The sequence below is a fragment of the Vicugna pacos genome, chromosome 34 (genome assembly GCF_048564905.1).
Source record: "Vicugna pacos chromosome 34, VicPac4, whole genome shotgun sequence".
Lineage (NCBI taxonomy): Eukaryota > Metazoa > Chordata > Mammalia > Artiodactyla > Camelidae > Vicugna > Vicugna pacos.
The window spans coordinates 20,809,936-20,833,642 of NC_133020.1; the positions used below are offsets into that span (position 1 = coordinate 20,809,936).

Genomic DNA, 23,707 nt, shown 5'->3' on the forward strand with positions numbered 1-23,707 from the left:
GGGGGCACTGGCTGTGAGTCTCAGAGGCCCATCCGATCGCAGGTGCTAAACAGGAAGAGCCGGAACGCGGTCCTGGAAGCCCATCCAGCACCTGGGGTGGAAGGTGCCTAGAAGGGCTCAGAGACTGACATTCTGAGAGCAAAGATGACAGAGCAGGTCAGTAGTCAGGTTCAGACTGAGGATTCATCCAGCCCGAGGCCCAAGCAGGAGAGATGCAGCGACAGAGCCTCCAAGCCGCTCTTGAATCCTGGTTGCCTGGTGGGGAATCTGCCGTGGCCTTGGCTCATGGCAGTGAATGAGCCAAACTAAGAGGTCAAGAGGAAGCTCACCTTCCAGGGGCTCGATTTCACCGTGGCCCTAGCCAACAACCCAGCCTGAAGCTGTTTCTCGCAGAGTGTTGCCACCGCAGTGCCAGGCGCCCCGTTCGACACACAGGCAGGAATTACCTGTCCTGCTCATCGATTGGCCTTGTCCTTTCCAGAGGCTCCTAAAAATTGCTTTATTAATGTCAACGGTCCCGGTTTGCCCTGGAAACTGCTGAAGGCCCTGTGAAGAACCTTCGACATTATGCTCTTCCTTCCTTCCTTTCTTTCTTTTGAAACTTTTTTTTTATGGTGGCAAAACACATATAACATAAAATTTACCATTTTAACCATTTTAAAGCATGCAATTCAGTGTCGTTAACTACATTCACAATGTGGTGCAATCATCACCCATATCTATTTCCGAACCTGTTTTGTGAGCCCACACAGAAGCTCTGTGCCCGCTGCTCAGTGCCCACATCCCTCCCTCCCCGGGCCTTGGTACCCTCTGGCCTACCTTCTGCCCCCACGAACAGGCCTATTCTAGGGACCTCATATGAGCAAAATCTTACAATATTAGTTCTTTCGTGTCTGGCTTAGTTCACGTAGTATAATGTTCTTCAAGGTTCACTCTTGTAGCATGCACCGGCGTTTCCTTCCTTTTTCAGACTGGATAATATTCCATTGTATGGATGGACCACACTTTGTTTATCTCCGTTCATCTTTGTTCATCTGTGGAACACATGGTTGTGTCTACCTTTTGACTGTTGTGAATGATTCTGCTGTGAACATGGGTGTAAAAGAATGTTTGAGTTCTTGCTTTCAGTTCCTTTGGGTGTACACCCAGAAGTGGCATTGCTGGATCCTGTGACAACACTATGTTTAGCTTTTGAGGAGCCGTCAAACTGTGTTCCACAGCTGCCCTGGTTTACATTCCCACCAGCAATGCACAGGGTTTCGGTGTCTCCACATCCTTATCAACATTTGTTACTTCAAGGTTTTTTAGTTTTTTAAAAAATATATATAATAGCCGTCTTAATGGTGTGAAGTCGTATCTCATTATGGTTTTGATTTGTATTTCCCTAATGACTAGTGATGTTGATCATCTTTTTATGTATCTGTGCATCTGCTTTGGAGAAATGTCTCTTCAAGTCTTTTGCCATTTTTGTATTGAGTAGTGGTTTTTTTTGTTGTTATTACTGAATTGTAGGAAATCTTCATATATTCTGGACACGAATTCCTTATGTGATATAAGGTTTGCAAGTAACTTTCCCCATTCTGTAAGTTGCCTTTTCAGTCTCTTAATAGTATTCTTTGATGGGGAAATGTTTTTAATTCTTACGAAGTCCAGTTTATTTCCTTGTTCTTTTATTGCCTGTGCTCTTGGTGTCAGGCTCCAAATTACTGCCAAAGCCAACGTCAAGAAAACTTCCTGCTGGTGGCTGTGGTGGCCTGACATCAGGCTGAAGCTTATCCTCCTTAGGGGGCAGACCCTGGACATCCATGCAGAACAGCAGTGAACATGACCTCATCACAGCGTCCTCCGAGCATTGTGGGCTCACTCACCTGCGGGCACCCTGTCCCTCCTTGTCCAGGACACAGGCTGCGTCGGCTGCGGAGCAGTGGGAAAACACAGCGTCTTGGGACCTGTTCTCCCCCTGTACCTCTGATTTGGTCTTCATGCCCCCCTTCCCCAAAAGAGGCTGGTACTGCTGGGCAGGTGGTGGTGCAGGGGACCTCAAGGGGCAGGCCGCTGAACCCCGTGGTGTGCAGGGCACCGGCGGGGATGTAAGCCTGGGCCCCACCGCTGCTGCACCCTCCCCAGTACTGAGGGACACTGTCCTGATGGTTCCTGTCATGGTGATAAAACCAGGATGTCCTCATAAGCCCGGCTCAGCTGAAGGACGAGATGTGGAAGTTCTCTGTTCCCCCTGCCTTCAGTCCCTCTGAGGCTACGGCTCTGTCACCCCAGGAGGGGGAAGAGGCCGGGCTGGAGGCCAGCCCCCCTCGCACTGGCACGCCCCAGCCAGAACTACAGTTCTAAACCTGAACCTAGCCAGCGTGTGGAAGTATGTTTGTCAAAGCGGAAGGCTGTACGATTTTAACAGCTTGTTCGCATACATTATACATTTTAAATATTAACTCTATAGTGTGTGTCTTTGTCTGTATTTGTGCCTTGGGCCCTGCTAATGCCAGAAGCAGACCTGCCTCTTTTTCCCCCGTTTCTCACTCTCTTTGCTGATCGGTTGCAGCGGACCGAAAGCACAGACTTTGCCCATCAAGTCTTGCGTCTCAATTACAGTAAATGCACAATAAATAAATATGTCCTGGAGGGCAGAGAGTCCTTCCTGCTAACCAAGGAAGGTGTGAATACAGGCAAAGCTAGATGTTATTCGTCTTCCTTTTTGAAGAGATCGTAAGTATTCTCTGTGCAAACAAGGCAACTTCCTTGAAAAATGTTCTCTGAAGGAGACCAGTGCCTCTAGGAGTCTCCAAATCCTGATATAATGACTCCAGAGAAGTTAAACTCTTACTTCTGTGGGCTGGAACCAGTGACTCCAAAGCCTGTGTGGCCCCGGGAAGAGGCCTGGGAGGTGAATGGGTATCTTTGATGCCAGCAGAGTGACTAGGAATTGGTTCATTTGCTCGGCCAGTGTCTGTGAGCCCCTTAGCGGCCAGCACTGTCCTAGGAGTGGGGTCACCACAGCAAACCTACCGGACAGTCATCCCCACCTGCCTTCTCACGAGGGGAGTTAAAGGCTAAGTAAGAAGCCAAGGAGGCAGCCATTTCTAGGTGGAAAAGAAAGCCAGGAAGGGGGTAGGGCACACAGGGCTTACAGTTGTAGGTCAGGTGACCAGAAAGGCCTCGCTGAGACGATGGTGTTTGCATAGAGACCTGGAGGAGGTGAGGCAGTGACCCTGGTGGCTTTCGGAGGTGAGAGAGCCCCAGGCATTAAGGGGACGGCAAGGAGGCCAGTGTGGCTGGAGGAGGGTGACTGGCAGGGAGAGGAGCTGGAGATGAGGTCCTAGACTTCGGGGGTCGGTGGACGGGTCACCGGGAGCCAGAGGTGGCCCCTGTGACGACTTGGGATCTTCCTCTGGGCAGTGTGAAAAGGCAGTGGAGGGCTAGGGGCAGACCTGTGAAGTGGTTCTGACTTACATGTCACAACGGTCACTCCCCGGGGTGGGGGGAGTGGGCTCAGTGGTAGCGCGCGTGCTTGGTGTGCATGAGGTCCTGGGTTCAGTCTCTGGTGCCTCTGTTAAGGGGGGAAAGAAACTAGAATGATCACTCCCACGTATGTGCTGAATGTGAATGAATGAGTGAAAAAATGGGAACAAGAAAGGAAATAGGAGAAACCATAAAAAAAAATAACTTGGGGAAAAAAAGAAAACAGGAGAACTAGTAGGTCTTCACTTCACCTGGCAACCTAGGAACAGCATTAGACACGAGCTCTTAGACACGAGTTCTCAAGGAGAAGGGTGGCTCCGGGGTCGCCCTCTCGCCGCTCCGGGGGCAGGAGGACCCACCGAAGCGGCCTGTCTTGCTCGGTGCAGCTCTCCCCCCGGGCGCGCTGCTCTCCCCCGGGGCGCGCAGCTCTCCCCCTGGGCGCTCAGCTCTCCAAGACGGGCAGGCAGGACCCGAGCCCGGGGGAGAAAGCCACTGGCCGCTGGTGAGACTGGAGGAGGTCCCGAAGCAGCTCCTTGGTCTCTGGGAACCTGACCCCTTTCGCTTCTGTTAGATGATGACGGCCTTAGCTAGGGAATGTTGAGGAAACCGGCCAAGTTCAGTTCACAGTCGGCGTCTCTCGGCCTAGACAACCTTGCAGGGAGAAGGTACCTTGTGAAACTGCAGAAATGAGACGGAGCAGAGCTCCGGGAGAGGCGACACGTGTCACTAGTGCAACGTGCAGACTGTGTCAGAAGCTATCGCAGAATCTATTTCGCTCCAACCGTGAGAAAGCAAGGCTTCTCCACAAACAGGAGGGAAGATATAATTGTGGGGTTCGAATTTGAGGAGTTCCAAAATGGCCCCTCTGGATAAATTTATCTCTGCTCATCATTGTTTACCTCTGCTGCACTCTTTCACTTTTTTTTGTTAATGGAAAAGGATTTTTTCCCAGTCATAAAAAATAGGACGTGTACAATGATTAAAAAATTCAAACAGCGCAAGAAGGTAAACAATGCTTAGAAAGGACAGACATGCAGAGTCTCAGTAATACAAACGTGTCAGGTCCTTCTAAATTCATCTCTGTATTTGTCTGGACCCAATAAAAATGCCATCAGAACTCACCTACAACTAGACAAAGCAATGCTAATTAGTATATGCTGAAAAGTAAATATGCAAAAATTGGGACAAAACTCTGAAAAAGAAAAATAACGTAAGATTAGCCCTAGAAGATTAAAATATATTATAAAATTTTCATAATTAAGTTTGTCAGTGGCACAGGAATAGACAGATTCGTGGTATAAAATTGTATCTGGAAACAGGCCCAATTATACACGAGAAATGACTATAAGATAAACATAGAATTTCAAGACTTGGGGGGAAAGATTATTGACAAATACAGCTGAAACATTTGGCTCACTATGTAGAAAACCAGTCGGATGCCTACCTCAGCCCTTATACCAAAACAAATTCTGGGTGGATCAAATATTTAGGTGTTAAAAATAAAACCATGAAGGTAAAACATGGGGAGAATTTAAGAAAATAATCTTGGGTGACGTTATGGGCTGAACTGTGTTCTCTCGAAATTCAGGCATTGAAGTCCTAACCCCTAGTATGTCAGAATGTGGCTGTTTTTGGAGGTTGGGAAGGTAATTAAGTTAAAATACAGTCATAGCAGCTGGCCCTGACCCAGTACGACTGATGTCCACAAAGGGAAAGGAGATTAGGACACAGACATGCACAGAGGCAGGACCACACAAACACAAGGGAGAAGGCAGGCGTCAGAAGTCGAGGAGAGAGGCCTCAGGAGGAACCAGCCCTGACGACACCTTGACCTTGGATTTCCAGCCTCCAGACCGAGAAGAAACACATTTCTGTGGTTTAAGCTGCCCTGTCTACGGTCCCTTGTTAGGGCTGCCCAAGCTGACTCCTGCAGTGACTAAATCTTCCAAAGCAAGATATGAAATTCAGAGGCCTTAGAAGAAATCATTGATGAGTTTGACTGCATAACAATTTAAAAGTTCTGCACAGAAATAAAAACAAAAACAGCAATGATTAAAAGACCCCCCGAATTAAAAAGACAACACACCGGGGGAAAAAATGACACCCAAAGGGCTACTTTCTCCCGTTGGACACTAGTTTAAATGGTAAGCCCCACGCAATCTGACACTGCATGGGACTCCCAGTTTAGGACCCGCAGTCTAGGCTTCCACCACAGGGGCCTGCCCTTCAGCAGATCAGTCCAAAGTGGGCCTGAGTCCTTTCCAGTTCTCACTGCCATTGAGAGATGCAGAATTAGGGTTTCTTCTTGGTCATCCAGAATCACACAGATCCAAGCAATGATAACTCTACAATATAGTACACTTTCGGGCTGTCTTATGGGAGAAACCATGTTCCCGTAGGCTACACGATGCTTACTGACCCAAGTGGGGCCAGCCTCACCCTTTCGGGGCAGACTTGTCTCAACCGCCTCCTTCACCCTCACCTGATGGGAGGCCTACCTGCCTGGGAATCAGCCTTCCCAGAGCTGCCACTGATTGGTGGCTACACTGAGAGCCAGAAGTGGCTTAAAAAAAAAACCCTTCTCTGCTTTAAGCCCAATCACATTCCCAGGCAGACATTTCCGAAAGGGAAAGAGGAGTTGGGAGAACTTATGATCCACTTGCTTGAGACCCTCCCCCCAGGAGCAGGTGGAGGGGGGCGTACGCCTGTCTGTGGAGGACAAGGAGAGGGGACGAGGAAAAATTTACACTTCAAATTTTTAACTTTATAGTTAATCTTGGGTAGTGAGATTTGGGATGGTTTTGCTTTTCTTTTATTTAATTTTCTGAATTTTCTACAGTGAAATTGTATTGCTTTTCTAAACAGGCGAGAGAACAATAAATATTAGAAAAGCCATTTTCTTTGTTAATGTTATCTTCCTCGCTAAATTATATAAACTCCATGAAGGAGAGGTCACATCTTTCTTTCTCTCTTTTCGTGGTGGGGAAGGGAGATAATTAGGCTCATTTATTTATTTTTAACGGAGGGGCGGGCTGGGGATCGAACTTGGGACCTTGTGCACGGTAGGCACGCGCTCTCCCGCTGAGCTACACGGTCCGCACCTGTTTGCTATTTGGTATCCTGTCATATGTACAGCTTACCACCGTGAGCCGTTAAACTCTTGGCGGCCGTCATGAATTTGGCGTCCTTCCCAGAGCTCGTCCTGACCGGGTCACGGGGCTAGAGGAAGCCTGGCCTGCGTCGCAGTGGCCCTTGCGGAGCCGGCAGGGGAGCCGGACCGGGAGTCGGGCGTGCGCCACCCTGGGCTGACCTCGCGGGCACAGCCGCGCAGCCGGCGGGCACCCAGCCTCCTGGTGCTGCAGTCCGGGGCTGCGCACCAGGGCTCGGCATTTGGTGGTGGTTAAACTTCGGATAGTGCTGACCGGTTAACAAGAGGGTTGCCACTTACAGGTTTAACACTGCTGAGTGTGAGCGCCAGCCACCAACTCGAATGTTCCTTTGTGCAAGAAGCCTTCTCTGATTCCCTCACCTCAAAGCAATCTTTCCTTCCTCTGAATTTCATCACACGTGATTGCTCCCTCCACACCACGAGGCGCTTTCTAAACTTGCATTAAGTTGTCTGCGCACACACCTGGCCTCCCCTCCCAGGCTGTGTGTTTCCTGAGTTAGGATCTGTTCTTCTTTTTACACAGACAACCCTATTTACACCTCAGAAGTCGCCCTTCCCCGCCCCTACCCCCTGCTATGAAGCAGGTGCTGTACCTTCACTTCACAAGTGAAAAACCTGAGGACCCAAAAGGTTAATAATATCTAGCATATGAGGGAGGGCACAGCTCAGTGGTGGAGTGCATGCTTAGCATGCACAAGGTGCTGGGTTCAATCCCCAGTACCTCCAATAAAAAATCAACAAATAAAAATAAACCTAACTACACACCCCCTCACCAGATAACACCTAGCAGAGCAGGTGAATAGCTAGCGTTTGGTGAGTAGGTCTCCAGTGGGTCACGCTGCCGCTAAGGGATGGAGCCTGGATTCGCACTCAAGGAGTCTGACCTCGGAGTCCAGGCTCTTCGCTTCTGGGCGCAGCATCCCCACCCATGGTTCCCACACATGCAGACAGTAACAGTGCAGTGGATACTTATTAAATGAGCTCATTAATCAGCTAGTTAATCAGTGATACAACAAGGAGGTTGGTCAGCTGTTTGGAGACCCTCCCAAGTTCAGATACCACCTCTGACCTACAGCATTAGGAGGGTTAAGACTGTAAAGGAATGAAATCGGGGGATATTGAAGGGTTCGATCTGCTTCCAGACCACTAACAAACCAAGTTCGACTGGTACTGATGGAAGTAACATTAGAATTAACCTAGGACACTGCTTCACAATCGTACGGAAGCCTAAGACAGCTTCCTAAAGAGGAGAGGTTGCACATCCCAAAGGACTAAATCCTGTAACTCTTTCAGCCTTGGTGTGGCATGTGTGCTGGGGGTGCGGCTGGGGAGGGGCAGCTATACACATATCTTCTAGGTTTATTGTGAGGCTTAATGAGATAGTGCGAAGTGCCCAGGACAGTGCTTGGTACACAGGAGGAACGCCACACATATGAGCCCTGCCCTCCACTCCACCCTCATTCCCCACTTTGCAGCTAAGCTGAAAGGAGGCACAAAGCCAGAGGAGAGATGAATGGGTGGCAGCTGGCAATAAGGGAGACGTTGGTCAAATTCCACAGGATGAAGTGGCTGTGAGTCAGAGGTGGCAAGGTCCACTCCCAAGATTCCAAACAGCAGCTTTCAGTCTTGCAAGAAGAGTTAGTGAGGAAAGAGGTAAGCAAGAGGGCTACCGGAGGAAAAAGGAGGCAGTTGTCCCTAGCAGAGGGGGAATGGTTCTTGGGATGCCTTCACTGTAATCAGTGACTACTGTGTTGGCCAGGACTGGATTAGCCCAGGGGTGTTTTGTGATCTGTGTCTCACTGGGTCATCTGCATTTCATGAGGAACAGGAAGGTTAATTGCAGGCACCTGCCAGTCTGGGCCACGCTATGTCCTGTAACCAATCCTGGAAGATTCCTCTCACATTCCAGAAGCTGCTCGGTCTCCTGCCGCTGTGAAATGTGCCCATCTTTCTGGAAAAAGGCAGTTAAGGCCGTGTTTTTCCCAAGCAATAGAGAGAGCCAGTCTCAACAAAGCTAGAAGTTTGTCCTAAGAATCTGGAAGTTTACTTAAGAGATATTTCAACCACCTATGTCTTCAGGAAGTCTCCCCAGAAACAGACTCCTAAGGTGGAGATGTGCACGCAGGGTGTTGTGCTGCTGTTGTGGTTGTTACTGGGGTTTGGGGGTAGAGAGCAGCGTAGGGGCAGCAGGACTGGGTGAACGGAGAAGGTGCGCTTCAGTGCTGCTGCACCGGGAGCCCAGCTACGGCTGGGTAACAGTGCAGTGCTGTTCCCAGTAAAACAAGGTGTGGCCTTTGCACCCCCAGTGACCCGCCTAGGGAGGGGTGGAACCTTGTGCAAGGCGGCTCCCTCACTGAGGGCCCTTTGGAGGGGCTCAGCTGTGAACCACCAACAGCTGGCACTGTGTCTGCAGAAACAGGGCATCCATTATAACCTGCTGTGCAGCTGTGAGTCACGTGCAAAGGTCAGAGTCCAAGGGAAAAGTTGAATTGTGATTTTAGAGAGTAGGAAGGGAGGAAAAAATGAGAGAAGCTGAGATTTGGAAAGGGGAGGAGAAAGGGCCGTCGTGTGATTGGCAACTTTCTGCAGTGGAGATGGGCCAGACTAGCCCCCCTTGAGGTGAATACAGGCCAGCTGTGTCTGGGCTGGATAGAAAAGTCTGTGTATTTCTTTCTGACGGCAGAAATAAGGAAGTAGAATGATGGACTCCTACACCTGGAAACCTAACCCAGTAGCCTGGAATCAGAGAAGGTACTCACCAAGTGTCTTTTTGGTTTTTGTTTTTTAATGGAGGGACTGAGGGTTGAACGCAGGACCTCATGTATGCTAAGTGTGTGCTCTACCACTGAGCTACCCGCCCCCCAATGTCTTTTTGAGTTAAGTTGCGTTTCACTCATTTGCAGTTTCTGAGGGATCCACTGGCTCTCTTTGCAGAAAGCAGGTGAAATTTTTTTGCAGTATACACGCACAAATATGCCCATCTTGATTTAATCATACAGGGGTCTAACAGTCTTATTGGTAAAATGTGTCAAGCCCTAGGAAGAAAAGTTAAGATGAGAGTTTATTAGACTGGCAAAACAAAACAGAACAACCACACACACCCCCTCACCCATCCAGTGGTTCCCTCTTTTACTCCCAGAGGGTTATCCTTGTATGTATCACTTAGCATCTACTTTATGTTAAAGAGCTTTTTGGGTTTGTTTGTTTGTTTTTAAAGTTGGTGCCAGCTGTTCTGTCAGGTTGTAAATGCCATTCGAGATAGTTAACACCCGGGGCAGCACAGGAACCAACCAAATCAAATGAACACTGGTCTGGGCAATTTGCACGGCCATACGGTGTAAACAGTTGAACACATTTTCTGCATACAGAAACAATAAACAATTGCTGGATTGAATTTCATCGGTTTGGTGGAACTGGCCTGGGCATCTAATGGCTTTCTTTCTACTTTTTCTTGCCAAAAGATGACCATGACCATTCTTCCTCCTTGATTTAGTCCTACAGGTGTCTTTGAGTAACTCTGAAGAACTTTGTGAGAAATAGGATACTCCTTTTACATCTGTGCTGTCCAATATGGTTGCCACTAGCCACATGAATAAGGTTGCTAGATAAAATATAGGACACCCAGTTAAGTTTGAATTTCAGATAAAAAAAAGAAAAAATTTGTAGTTTAAATGTGTCCCTTGCAATATTTGGGATATATTTAAACTACAAAATTATCTGTTGCTTATCTGAGATTAAAAATTCCGTGGGAAGGCTTTTTGTTTTAGTTGCTAAATCTGGTAACCCTACACATGTGGCTATCTAAACTTAAATTAATAAAAATTTAATAGAAATTTAAAACTATATCTTCTCAGCCTTACTAGCCATATTTCAAGAGCTCAATAGCGACACAATAGCGACCACCTTGAACAAAGCAGATCTAGAACATTTCTATCATTGCAGAAAGTTCTATTGGACAACACTTTTGACAAGCAAAAGATGGCAGGAAAGTTTTGTGTATTTTACACATTATAAAAAAATTCTTTTTGGGGCTAGGACACTGCCCACAAAGCCCAGAAGGCCCCTTCTAACATAGCCGAGAAGCCACAGTCTTCATGCTTCGGTCTGCCACTTTTCCTGAGTACGCAGGGTATTTGGTCCAGATGAACAAGTCTGCGTGAGAGAAGCAGCTCCTGCATGTCTACACTTGTGGGAGCCATTGTCTTGCCTTTCTCCCTGGGACCACTAGGAAATGAGTCAGCTGTCAGATCAGAGCAAATCAAAATTTAAAAGGTCCTAAAGGAAAAACAAACGTGTTGTTATTTGACTAATTAGTCTCCTTATTCACAGATTTTCTTCAGTTGATAATCAGATATCATCAACCAGAATATCTGTTTGCTACCCAAGCCTGTGATGGACTTGGTAAACACCGCAGAAGTCTGCCCTCTTTTAATTAGTCTTTTGGGAGAAACTGTGTGTTGAATCTCTGCCTGTGGCCCAGGAGTCTTACAAGAAGTAAGAGTAGATTATGTTCCAGAAGAGGCACGTGCCCAGAGCTGATTTTTACAGGTGACTCGGTGAATCTCAAACAGAAACTGGCTCATGTGCCAAATGGGACCAGCTTAATGTGAGACAACTGTGTAAGTATTGAGGGCAGGAATCTAAAGCCTGACAGAAACATATTAGAAAGTTGTACATCAAAATATTATAAAAGACAAAATTAAAGACGGAGGACTTAAATTTTAAAATACTGCTGCATATGTGACAGAGTCAATGCCACTTGTATATAAGAAATTCTCACAGATCAGTAAGAAAAAGACAAATGCCTCAGGAGAAAAAATGACCAAATGATAGGAAAGTCACAAAATAAAAAATACAAAAGGCTAATAAACCTTCGGTGTTGAGACTAGTGCCTGTTACATAGTTGGCACTCAGTAAATATCCACTGTACGAATGAATGTCTATGAAAAATAGCTGATGTCAGGACTAGTCAAGGAATTGCAAATTAAAATAACAGTGAAATACCATTTTCACCTGCCAGCTTTGCAGCAGTGAAAAAAAAAATACCTGGTGTTGATAATGCTGAGGGGAAATATGCCAAATACATACTGTTGGTGGGAAGGTGAAGTGGTATAAACTTTTTGGTGGAAAAGTTGACGGTATGAAAAAGGCTTTGTCTAAACCTTTGACACAGCAATTTATAGGAAGCTATTCCAAGAAACACAAATATCCAAACCTGTGTGAACACGGTAGATGGTATGTATTTCGGGTTGTTTGTTGGGTCAGTCTTTGTAGTGTGCCCTCCAGGGCTTAGTGGTTGGTACAGGGACACGAGATATATCCAAGTCAAGCCACTGATTCCGCCGAGTTATCTAAGTTGGAGATGGAAAGGGAGTTCTCTCTTCGACCTTGGCAAGCTGGCTATGAGGCTGGTCTCTAGATCTGACAGTGGCTCGGACCAACACTAGAATTCGGCCAAAAGGCAGAAGTAGAAATGAGACGGACAGACAGAGGAAGAAACAAAGTATTCTGGTGTAACTTGAGTCAATAAACCCAGTCAACTTGAAGGCCAGTGTACGTTCTTCCTTTCTGTGGCTGGATTGTGGGAACCAATTAATTCTAACTTTTTTGCTAAACTTACCTTGAGCTTGCACTTCCTGTCCAGATGGAGTAAAAGGGCCAAATTTACCCTCCCACCAGAAATAACTAAAAACAATTTAGACAGAATACTTTTTTAAAATAACCATTTTCCAGGTATCGGACATCAGGCCTGATCAGACAGGAAACAAATGAGGTAACGTCGTATTGTTTGCCAGCCGACTGCCTTGGGAGAATTTCCAGAGGGTGTCCTGGAAAGGTGGCATCTGGGTGGAGCCGGGCAGGGTCCCTGAGGCGGGGAGAGGAAGCAGGGAGACTAAGACGCCTAGAGTTCTCAAGGAAGGATTCCAGACGGGAAAGAGCTGCAGAGAGAGGATGGGGACAACAGCAGCAGAAGTCTAGAGCCCTTCAGGGGCCCCCTCATGTGGCCAGTGGAGCTCTCACCAGCACAGCACCCGGGGGAACTGTTCAAGGGCAGGGAAGGAACTGCCTGGAAATGTCGTGGAGTGGTCACTAGAACTCATACAGAGCCTGAGTAGTGCCTTCCCACCAGCCCGGCGGGAAAGCCTATGGTTCACGGGGCAGTACGTAAAGTCCTCAGAAGGATTTTGCCTTAGTTTTGGAGAAATGCGGGGAAGGGGACAAAAAAAAAAAAGAGAAATGCTCTCAAGATAGGTTTTGTTTTCTCTGCCCTTCAGGAAGCTACCTTATGAATTATGCCACATACAAAATAAGATATATCCTGTGTGTTCAGCCACTGTCTAAATCCAAGCTGTCTCTGGCTTTCATGGTTCGCCAGTTACCAATGGTGAGGACTGTGTAAACATAAAACGTGGATAGATAGGAACTAGAAAGAAACATGAATCAACGTGAAAAATGAACAGGGGCTAAAGTGGATAAAGAACATGGTGCAAAAAAATTAAATACTTGTATTCTTCTCATGGACCCACCCATTAGGAAATCAAATCTCTGAGCCTAGTGCATCCATTGTGTCCCGGGTCCTTTGTTACTTCCCCTTACATCACTTGATGTTTTATATAGGTTAGAGGTCAATTCTTGATCATTGAAATGGCAGAGAAAGGAAAACACGGATTAGAGATGGAATAGTAATGAATTAATAGAAAATAGCATTGATATTTTCAATCATCAATTCAAAGTAGTATTAAAAAGAGCCGAACAAGTGTCTGTAGTAAAACATTCACAAGCAGTTTAATCTTTAAATCTAAACACTGTACACCTGGTTACACTCAGAGTCGTACCTGTTTTCCTAATGAAGCTAACATTACACAGGTAGGAAAAGCTGTCATGTGGGCAAACGTGGTTTTAAGCCAACAGTTAATTAAATTATTTACAATGAATTTAGTTGTTCCTGACTGAAATCGCATGTCAATAGGTCATGGTCGTCGTCAAGGGATTTGTGTTCAATGCAGTGTGGCCAAAGGTTCAGGGTCTGGTAGGCAGGAATAGGTAATAATAAAGGCTTTTAATGACTGTTAACATAGAAGTATCATTTTTTATGGTGCCCAAACTTTTTAAACTGACCTCGCTCATGTTTAAAAGTAGGCTATTTTTTCTAGCAAAGCAACAATTGCCCAAGTTCTAAGAAGCTGCCTCAAGAAGTACAATGCAAATATACGTTAGTCATTTCTCCCCTTGCTTCTCATTAACCTTATGGTTGGAGTCAAACCACTAATGGCATATACCATAATGATATTTGCCATTACCACAGCAAGTTAAGTGAAGGGTGTATTTTCTAGAACAATGGAACTAATAATTTAGGACTCCAGATGCCCCTTCTGAATTCCTATTTTAAAATGTTCATAATCTGCTAGCTTCATGGAACCCCAAAACCGTTGGTTTAAAAAAAAAAACTTTCTGTATACCTCAAAATGTAGCTTTTGATAACAAGATAGTGAAAAATAGTGCAACTGTTCTACGTATCAGATAGATTGCTATGGATTGTAGTCAGACTTCACCAAGTGCAGCTCATCGTCTAGGCTTGGGCATTTCCTAAAGAAATGCGCTAACGAATCTTCGGTCCCGCTGCTTCCAACCGCTGCTCTCCCAGAGCGGCCGGGCGGGCCGGGCGCTCCGGAGCGGGTCCCGAGCGGGTCCGCAGCGGGCGCCGGCGGGGGCCGGGGCGAGCACGCTCCGTGCGGTTGCGCACGTTTAAGCCTTCCCGCTCGTACCGTTGGGCTTAGCCTTTCAACTACCCTCTGGCTCCGGGTCTGGCTTCCTCCTCCGTCGGGTGCCCCCTGGTGCTCGTCACTTGCACCATCTTGAGTAGCTGCGAGGAGCAAGGAAGGGGTCCGGGGAGCCCAAGGATGCTTCCGAGAAAGCCGCAGGTCTGCAGATTTCCTCCTGGTCCGAAGCTGCGATGTAAATTACAGGCGTACCCTCAGGCCCCTCTAGGGGAAGAGGGGGCCGTTTTACTAAAGCCCCAGGCAGAAGAAAGGCGGACACTAAGTTGCACCCAAGTGAGCTCAGCTCTGTTTGCGGTAAAAGACACAAAGACACGCAGACCTCGTCTTTCCTTGAACCCACGCCTCCCCGCACCGTCCGCGCTTCCCGCAGGGCTCGCGTGACCCCGACTGCAGCAGGGCGGCTCGTCCTCGAGTGCTCTGGCAGGGAGGCGCACAGCCGCCTGCCCCAGCCCCCAACCAGCTTTCTGCAGAGTCCCCCGCCCGAGGAGAGGGTCCAGCTCCCCGGCCCCGCGCCCAGCCCCGGCTCGCACCGCCGCAGCCCGTTTTTCATCCTCGGCGACCCGACCAGCTCGCTCTCGCCTAAGCAGAGCATGATGGGAGCCTCTCCTGCCGCCCTGCCTCCCTCTCCTTTTCTTCTCTCTTCCCTCTTCCACAACTAATGCCTAAGTCATGCTTGCCCTAGCTGGCGCCCACTGAAGGATGGGGCTCAGCAACCCACGGGGGACGCTCCCATCCGCCTTCCAGAAGGGGCGGTTTCAAAGCGAACTACAGCTCCCGTCAGGCGGCAGGCGGAGCCGCCGCAAGGCGTCACGGGAGTCGTAGGCGCTTGCCTCCCTCGTTCCTTTCATTCCCCACCGCGTCAACTACAGGTCCCAGGGGACCTCGGGGCCGGCACGCCTGCGCAAGAGCCCCGCGAGCGGGATGGGGGCGGGGCGTTCCGGCGGCGGGGGGCGGGGCCCGAGCGCGCCGAGTGGAGGCTTCAGACGCCCGGCGCCATTTAGCGCGGAGTTTCCTCGGCGGACGCGGCTATTCTCCCTCAGCCTCTCCGCACCGGTCTCCGTGACAGAAGGTGCCTGACGGAGTGACTGTCCTTCCTTCTTCCGGCCCTCCTCGTCCCGGAGGAGCAGCGGGCTCGGGCCCTCCCTCCGCGTCGGGCGATGGGCGGCCTGTGAGGCCGTCCAGCTGGGCGGGGAGGAGGAGCGGCCGCCCGCCTGGCCGCGAGCCCCGACGCGGCCTCCCCTGCCTCTGCGCCTCAGCCGCCCCCGCTCGGGGTCCGCGGGCCGCCACCGCCGCCGCCCTCAGGGCCCAGCCCGCCCGGACTCGGAGCCGGCTGCGCGCCGCCCCGATGAGTGCGCGGCCCCGCCGCTGCAGCCCGCCCGGCCGCCGCTCGCCGCACGATGGGTGCGGGCCGTGAGGCGCCAGCCCCTGTGCCTCCGCCCCGCCGCCTCCCCCGACCAGCCCGCCTCGAGAGCCGCAGCGGCCGCCGCAGCCGGGCCCGGTGTCCCGCCTCCCGCTCGGGCCGCCGCGTCAGTGCCGAGTGAGGGGCCGTCGGCCCGCAGCCTCGCCGCCCCGGGCCGGCCCCCTCCTTCCGTGAATCGAGCCGCCCGCCTCGCTCCCGCTCCCACCATGTCTGGCGGCGCCGCCGACCAGCAGAGCAGCGCCCCGGGCTCGGTGTTCCTCTCGCCGCCGGCGCCTCTCCCCAAGAATGGCTCCAGCTCGGACTCCTCGGTGGGGGAGAAACTGGGCGCCGCGGCGGCGGACGGCGGAGCCGGCAGGACGGAGGAGTACCGGCGTCGCCGCCACACCATGGACAAGGACAGCCGAGGGGCGGCCGCGACCACCACCACGGAGCACCGCTTCTTCCGCCGCAGCGTCATCTGCGACTCCAACGCCACGGCGCTGGAGCTGCCCGGCCTCCCCCTCCCGCTCCCCCAGCCCAGCGCCGCCGCCGCGGTCCCGCAGAGGAGCCCCCCAGAGCCGCACCGCGAGGAGACCCTGACCGCCGCCGTCGCCCCAGTGGCCCGGCAGCCGCCCGCCGCCGCCGTCCCCGGAGAACCTGCCGCCGCGGGCCCGGCTGCCGCCTCGGCCCCCGGCCTCGTCGGCAGAGACCGCCAGGTTGCCCAGCCCAGCCACGCGGGGAGCAAGGAGGAGCCCCCGTCGGCCAGAAGTGGCAGCGGCGGCGGCAGCGCCAAGGAGCCCCAGGAGGAACGGAGCCAGCAGCAGGATGACATCGAGGAGCTGGAGACCAAGGCCGTGGGAATGTCCAATGATGGCCGCTTCCTCAAGTTTGACATCGAAATCGGCAGGGGCTCCTTTAAGACGGTTTACAAGGGTCTGGACACCGAAACCACCGTGGAGGTCGCCTGGTGTGAACTGCAGGTATATCCCACCTCCTTCTTTATTTCACGGTGCTTTGGATCCCAAATTTGGCTTGCTTCGGCCAGTTTACTGAGTTCACCCTTTACGTGTTTTTCTTAAACTGTTCTTTCCGAGTTGCGGGAGGCCAACTTCTGAAAGATGCAAGCCAGAATTTGGGGCTTGCACATAGGTGTTTGGATAGGATTAAGAGTTAGTATTGGCAGCCAGGGAGATTTGCTACTAGGGAAGGAGTGGTGAAAGTCATCCTGGTACAGACGCATTGCCTACTCGTTGTTTTAGTGTCTGGCAGGAAACTTGGAATTAGTGGGAAGTTTTTGAGTTGGGGAAGTAGGGTCTTCCTGCCTTGTGCTCATCAGAGGGTCTGCAGTGATGAGCTGCAGGTGCTTTGGGTGAGTGTTCCCATCTCTGAAATCAGGCTGTCCTTTTAAATTAGGAACGACTTTGTGCATGGACGACCTTCCTTTGGATGTGTCTTAGTTGGTGGTTGCACAGGTAGCTCATAAACTTTTTAAAAAAGCTTGCTTCTTTGGATAAATACTTTGGGACTAGAAAGGCACCGTAAGTGATATTGTTTCACCTAATGATGCTTAAGCCTTCTGGTCACTAGCAGTGATTTAACATTGTTAATTGAAACTAGTATGTTTTCAGTAATGATGTAAATAGTACAGGAACCCATGTAAAATTGTATGTGTGCTTTGACAGTTGTAATGTCGTTATCATTGTTGTAATCTTGTAAAAGGTTTTTAAGCTAAACTTTCCCAAGAGTCCAAAGGAGTCACGGCTTCCTTTTCAGCCTCTCTAGGTGTAAATAATGGTGTGTCATTCTGGTTGACAAGCATATTCTAGGTTTGAATAGCTGGTTTGGGCTACTTGTTGCTTGACCTGTAGCTGCTTGATTGAATGTTTTCCTCATCAGGAAGTAAACGTGCATAGGTTGTTGGAAGAAGCAGAGTTACAGTGAATGGAAAAGCCACCTACGTTATACATGAAAAATGCCGTTTTCCATATTCTTCTTGCCAAGAAAATGGATCAAGCTGAAATAGGGTATGAAAGTAACTGAATGATCTAGGAATTTATCTATTATCCGTGAACTAACATGTTAACCCTTTGAATGTCACCTTCCAAATGATGAAGGCCATATCAAATGAAGGGAAATTAATATGTGGAAGGAAATAAAAACTGGCAAGTTTTTAGGAACTTAATTTCTTTTTAAAAATTAATTTATTTTATAGGTTTTTTGAGGGAGTGGGGGTAGGTAATGAGGTTTATTTTTAGTGGTGGTACTGGGAATTGAACCCAAGACCTTGTGCATGCTAAGCATGTGGTCTACCACTTGAGCTATACCCTTCTCCAGGAACTTAATTTCTCAAGTTGTAGTTGGTGATAGAGAAGGTCTAAGGTGCTGTGAAATAAAAACCACTCAATTTTATAGTGTTTTAGAGTTGGAAAGGTGGCAGACTTTTTAAATTGTGAAACTAACTTTATTTCTATTGCTCATTCTCAAAAACTTAGATCTGATTCCTTTTGGTTTACAGGCAAACTTAGTTTACTGGCAGACTTTTTTTTTTTGTATCTAGGATGCCTATTGCTACTGATGCTGGATTGTATTCTGCTGTAGTTTCATATTTGAATAGGTGCTTTTTAACATTTTTTTCTTGATTAGTTACCATGCTCTTAAGCCTGGACTCAAGTAAATGTTGAACACTTTATGGATTAATTTTGTTAGTTTCAATAATTTAACGTTTAAGACTTCTCAGGATGTAATGTTTGTTTTGGTGCGGAATTTACTGTTGTATTTCTGGAGAAATTCGATCCTGTAGCCATGGCAAGTTCCAGACTTGATTTGGGTATTGATTTTATCACCTCACCTTTTTGGGATGAAGAATGGGTAAGTGTGGTACATAAGTCAGACTTGTTTCCGTTAGGCTTATTTTTAGAGTCACAATATGCATAGTTATCTATTAAAATAAGTATTGATTCTTAATATGTAGGTAATATTTTGATAGCACAGGATTTTCAGTGATAACTGAGTTTTTAAGATGCAGATTTCTTGTATAGCACAGGCAAATAATATTCAGTATCTTGTAGCTCACGGTGAAAAAGAATATGAAAATAAATATATGTATTTTCGTGTATGACTGAAGAATTGTGCTGTACACCAGAAATTGACACATTGTAAACTGACTATAACTCAATAAAAAAAAATTAAAAAAATGCAGATTTTTTTTTTTTATCTGGTTTTATTGGGCAAGTGATGTGCCTTAATCTGACTTCTCTATTTCCTTGGTCAGAAAATGTTACTGCTGGGCTTTGAAGAGTTCACATTGCCTTTTTAGGGAGGGATTTTTTTTTTTAAAGAAACATAGTATAACTTGCTTTAAGAAAACATATAATTGTACACAGTTTCAAGAATGATTTATTTATTTTAAGCACTTTTCTTCCCATGCTGTATCCAAGTACTGAGTTCATTTGATATATTGATGAGATTGTTTCCAGATCTACCTGAAAGGGGAGGTCAAATCATAAATTTTGTCTGAGCTCCAAAATAGAGCCTGCTTTTCTCTGACTTTTAGTAAGTTAAAGCTCATGTCTCTTCATGAGTATATGATACTAATGTTATATGAAAAGTTTATGAATGCTGAAGAAATTGGATGTGGTTCTGTGATTAAGAAACCATAATTTATTTCATTGCTGTAGTTCTTAAAATGTGTCATTGAACTGTATCTTCCTACTTGAATATTGTGGATTTTTTTTATCTTTACTTTTTTTTGTGTGGTTTTTCATTTTTAAATTTACTTTTATTGAAGTATAGTTGATTTACAATGTTAGTTTCAGGTGCACAGCAAAGTGACTCAATTATACATATATATTATTTTTCCATTATAGGTTATTATAAGATATTGACTATATAGTTCCTTGTGCCATACAGTTGGTCCTTGTTTATTTTGTATATATATATCTTTACTTTTTAAATTTGTGCCATATTCCTTGTTTTTTAGGAATCTGCAGTAACTTTCAGTCTCAGGAACTAAATTTCAGGGAATAGTCTTCAGAGTTTTCCTGTTTGTTTTTAAATTCTCAGGGTCACTGATTTGGAGTATGGGTCAAGGGTAGCTGCTGTGCAAGTTAAAGAATGATTGGTGTCTTGTTTAAAATAATCCTTTGTCCCTTCTAAACAGGGCAGATTAGACATAAACACAGGATACTTTTGGCCAGGTAAGATTTGATTTAAAATATATGTAGGGTTGGGGTATAGCTCAGTGGTAGAGCACTTGGTTGGTGTGCACGAAGTTCTGGGTTCAATCCCCAACACCTCTGTTAATGTCAGAGGAAGGGGTGGGGGAAGAGCGGCTGAAATATATGTAGATTTCTCTAAAAAGTAACCTTTGTGGTACAGGAATTGAGAATTAGGTTGATTTTTAATGACATAATTAGCTCTTACTTAGTCTTAAATGTTTTTCTTTTCTCTTATTTACCTTTCTTTGACCTTTAGTATCACAGTTGTTTCTAGTGTAAGAACTTGGAAAGAGGTTGTTTTTGTGTAAAACAAATTGGGAATCTATTGTTGCCAGGTGACTTGAGTTCATTTCTTGACATTCATCTTCTAGTGCAAGATCCTGGTCATCTGAAAGTCATCCTAGTTAATGCCTGTGGAAACATTCAACTAAAACTGGCTCTCGTTTTCAGTAATCATCCCAAACCTGTTATTTATGTTTTCTGGTTGCTTCTAAATTTTTTAGATAAAGCTATAAAAGCAGTAACAGTGATTATGTTCAAATTATAATTTCTGAAAATGTTAGTGTAGTGTGAAAAAATTGATAATAATTAGTTATTAGGCTTTGCTGTACCAGTTCTTTATATTTACTTATTTATAGCATCTTGCTTTTTTTTTTCTTTTCAAGGACCAACCAAGTGTGCAGGAATAGGTGAGACTTCGCATGACCTGAATTTAGATTGGCACTATTTTTCTTCAGTATAACACAGTGATTAAGAACTAAAATGCCTGCCTTTCAATTCAGATCCTGGCTCATCTAATGATTGTGTCACCTTGGGTAACTTTTGTGCTAGTTTCTTATATGTGAAATGAAATGCAGTAAGAGTATCTATTTTACAGAGGTGTTGTGATGATTAAATGAATAAGTATATATAAAAAACATTTAGGACAGGACCTGGCAAATAAATATTAACTGTGATAATGCAACATCTTTTTTAGGCTACTGATGAAGATTTTGATTTGTTTACATTTATGCTTGAAAAATGTAGTAAAACTCTTACTGTTGCTACCATTCTTACAGAAGAAATGTTGAGTTGAAATGGTGTCATCAGTGCTTTCAGATTCTTTTTCTGTCCTCTGCCTAACTTTTTAATTTCATGACCTGTTACTTTCCCAAATGCCAACTGTTTTCAATGACTAGTTTCTAGAATTTGCTAGGATCATTCTCTTAGGATCATACTTACAGTTTTCTTCAAATTGATTAAAAATCGTTTACATTCTTTGTCTACTCCATTAGTCTTTGAGCTCTTTGAAGATATAAGTAGATGCTCAATATACTTCAATAAATAATGTTTTTATGTTAGTTAGGAATAGTTGTAGATCTCAGGGTCGTTTCATCCATATTCCTTGCCTTTCTTTGGTCCACAGCAGATTCTCCAATCTTGTATTTGCAGAGTTCACTATGGCATAATACAATGCTATATAACGGAAATGAGCTTTAAGGCACAACTCTTGGGTTCTGTGTTACCCACTTATCTGACCCCGAGTAAGGAACTTAATCTGTAACACTGGTTTATTAGTGTAACACTGATTAGTGAGCTGTCTTACTGACTTCACAAGATTGCTGAGGAGCAACCGAAATAGCACCTGAAGGTACTTTGAAAAATGTGGTGTTATATACAATATAATAAAAAGGATAGTGATGCTTTTAAAAAATTCTATTTTGAAGTCCATAAGTTATCACTTGTTATAAATTGAATGTTTTAAACTTCTTAAAGTTGGGTTTTAGGAGCTTTTTATTCTGTCAACTTAGGAATTTTATTAAATATTAAGACAAAGGGGAGCAGCTTTTCCAATTGAAGAGAAATTGCCAGAAACTTTTCTTAAGAGTGTTTTTATTTGAAAGAGGATTGTGCCTTTGACAGGTGGCAGACATAATTTTATATGTAGTTTTAAAAAGATAGGAGAAACATTAGGTTGCTTGATATTGTGGTTGACTTAATTGATTGGATAATATCTCTACCTTAATTTATATTAATTTAGATTTTTCAGGTGGGCTTTCATAAAGAATTTAGTTTTTGATGTGACTTGAGTCTTGGCATTGCAAGATTGACATATTAAATGTGACATGCTAAATTAATGTGCTTAGTGATTTTTAGAAAAGAATCATCAGATTCTCACAAGCACAGTTTTCTCAGGAATTTAAGAAATTTTAAGAAATTTAAGACTTTAGGAATAATTTAAGAAAGCGTATTTGGAAATCTACTTGGTATAATCGTCATATTCAGGTTAGGTAAAAAAGAGACATTCTGTAGATGCCTGTTGGGCAGGCAGGATTCAGTTTTTGAGACAGGTGATCTGTTTTTTTTTTTTTTTTTGTCAATATGTGCCTGGTGAATAGTCTTGTGTTAATCAAGCACAAACTAATACATAAACCAAGCAGTGAGAAAGAAAACAAATTAGTGAATCAAATTATTATTGATGTGCACATTTTCTCTATTAGTTGATAGAAGGAAAAAGATTGTTTGGGATAATGTTAGGATCATCTTCATGGCTAATAGTTTTGAGCTAAATAACATGATAAACAGCCCTCCATATCTGCAGATTTTGCATCCAAAGATTCAACCAACTGTAGATGGGAAATATTCAGGAAAAAAATTCGAGAAAGTTCCAAAAAGCAGAAGTTGAATTTGCCACACTTGCAGCAACTGTGTACATAGCATTTATGTCATGTTTATAGCTATTTTATAGAATGTACATTGTATTAGGTATTATAAGTAATCTAGAGATGATTTAAAGTATACAGGAGGGTGTATAGGTTGTATACAAATACACCATTTTATAAAAAGGACTTGAGCAGCTGTGGATTTGGGTATCCATGGAGTGGGGGTTGGGGAGCATGCCTGGAACCAGTTCCCCTTAGACATTGAGGGATGACTATATATTTATCTCTGTGTGAATACTCTCTTTACTCGGACTGGTAGATCACTGTGGATTAAGGTAAATTTGGAAAATGTAACAGATCGCCTCTTTAACATGCTGAAGAGTTCCTAGACATCATTATCATATTTACATGCTCTTTGAACTTTCCACACACCCTTCACCCACTAATAGCTGTAGGCAGTGGAGAGTAACTAAAGAATTTTAAGCAAAGAAGTTAATTGGTTAGATTTGCATAGCAGAAATTCTGGAGAATGGATTTCAGGAGTTCTAGAGATGGTAGAGTTTAGTTTATGTATGGATATGAGATTCCTAGGGCCTGAACTAGGGCAGTAATAGAGAAGTGGATTCTTTAAATATTTAGTGTATAAAGTATGCAGGGTTTAGTGCTGAGCGGAGTTTGGAGGAAAAATGAAGCATAGTTAAGAGGGTGGGATAGATGATGGTACTATCAGCTGAGGGAGGGAGTAAGAAAGAGTAGGGGTTTTGCTTTTTTAAGAGGGGAATAGGTATTGATGTTCTCAATTTGACATGTGGAGTTTTGAGATACTAGTTAAACCTGCAGGTTTACTGAAGCTCAGAGAACAGGTCTGAGGTAGAAATAGAGGCCAATGATTCCCAAATGTCTGTATTAGTCATAGATGAAATAATGGGAATAAATGAAATCATCTTAGGAGAGAATATATATGGAGAGAGAAAGAGAGGAAGAGACAGGGGAGAATAAAGGCCTAGGGCAAAATAGGAATAATTACT

At 45.8% G+C, this 23,707-nt stretch overlaps 1 protein-coding gene and 1 long non-coding RNA gene across 10 annotated transcripts in view; one reads left to right on the top strand and one right to left on the bottom strand.

Moving 5' to 3' along the window:
• Positions 1-10,579: 10,579 nt before the first annotated feature.
• On the bottom strand, positions 10,580-14,376 carry LOC140691301 (uncharacterized). The gene is made up of 3 exons (XR_012066904.1): positions 14,101-14,376; positions 11,856-12,083; positions 10,580-10,915 (listed from the first exon to the last, which is right to left on the bottom strand). It is a non-coding gene; the product is annotated as an uncharacterized lncRNA (long non-coding RNA).
• Positions 14,377-15,374: 998 nt separating this feature from the next.
• The window catches only part of WNK1 (WNK lysine deficient protein kinase 1), a 116,933-nt gene continuing 108,600 nt past the window's right edge, over positions 15,375-23,707 (top strand). For 5 of the 9 annotated variants that reach the window (XM_072954462.1, XM_072954463.1, XM_072954465.1 and 2 more), the window contains exon 1: positions 15,375-16,800. In XM_072954462.1, coding sequence (XP_072810563.1) covers positions 16,048-16,800 — 753 coding nt within the window. In that variant the 5' untranslated portion in view covers positions 15,375-16,047. The remainder of the gene's footprint in view (positions 16,801-23,707) is intronic. The other 4 variants (XM_072954467.1, XM_072954469.1, XM_072954468.1 and 1 more) reach the window with 1 other exon arrangement.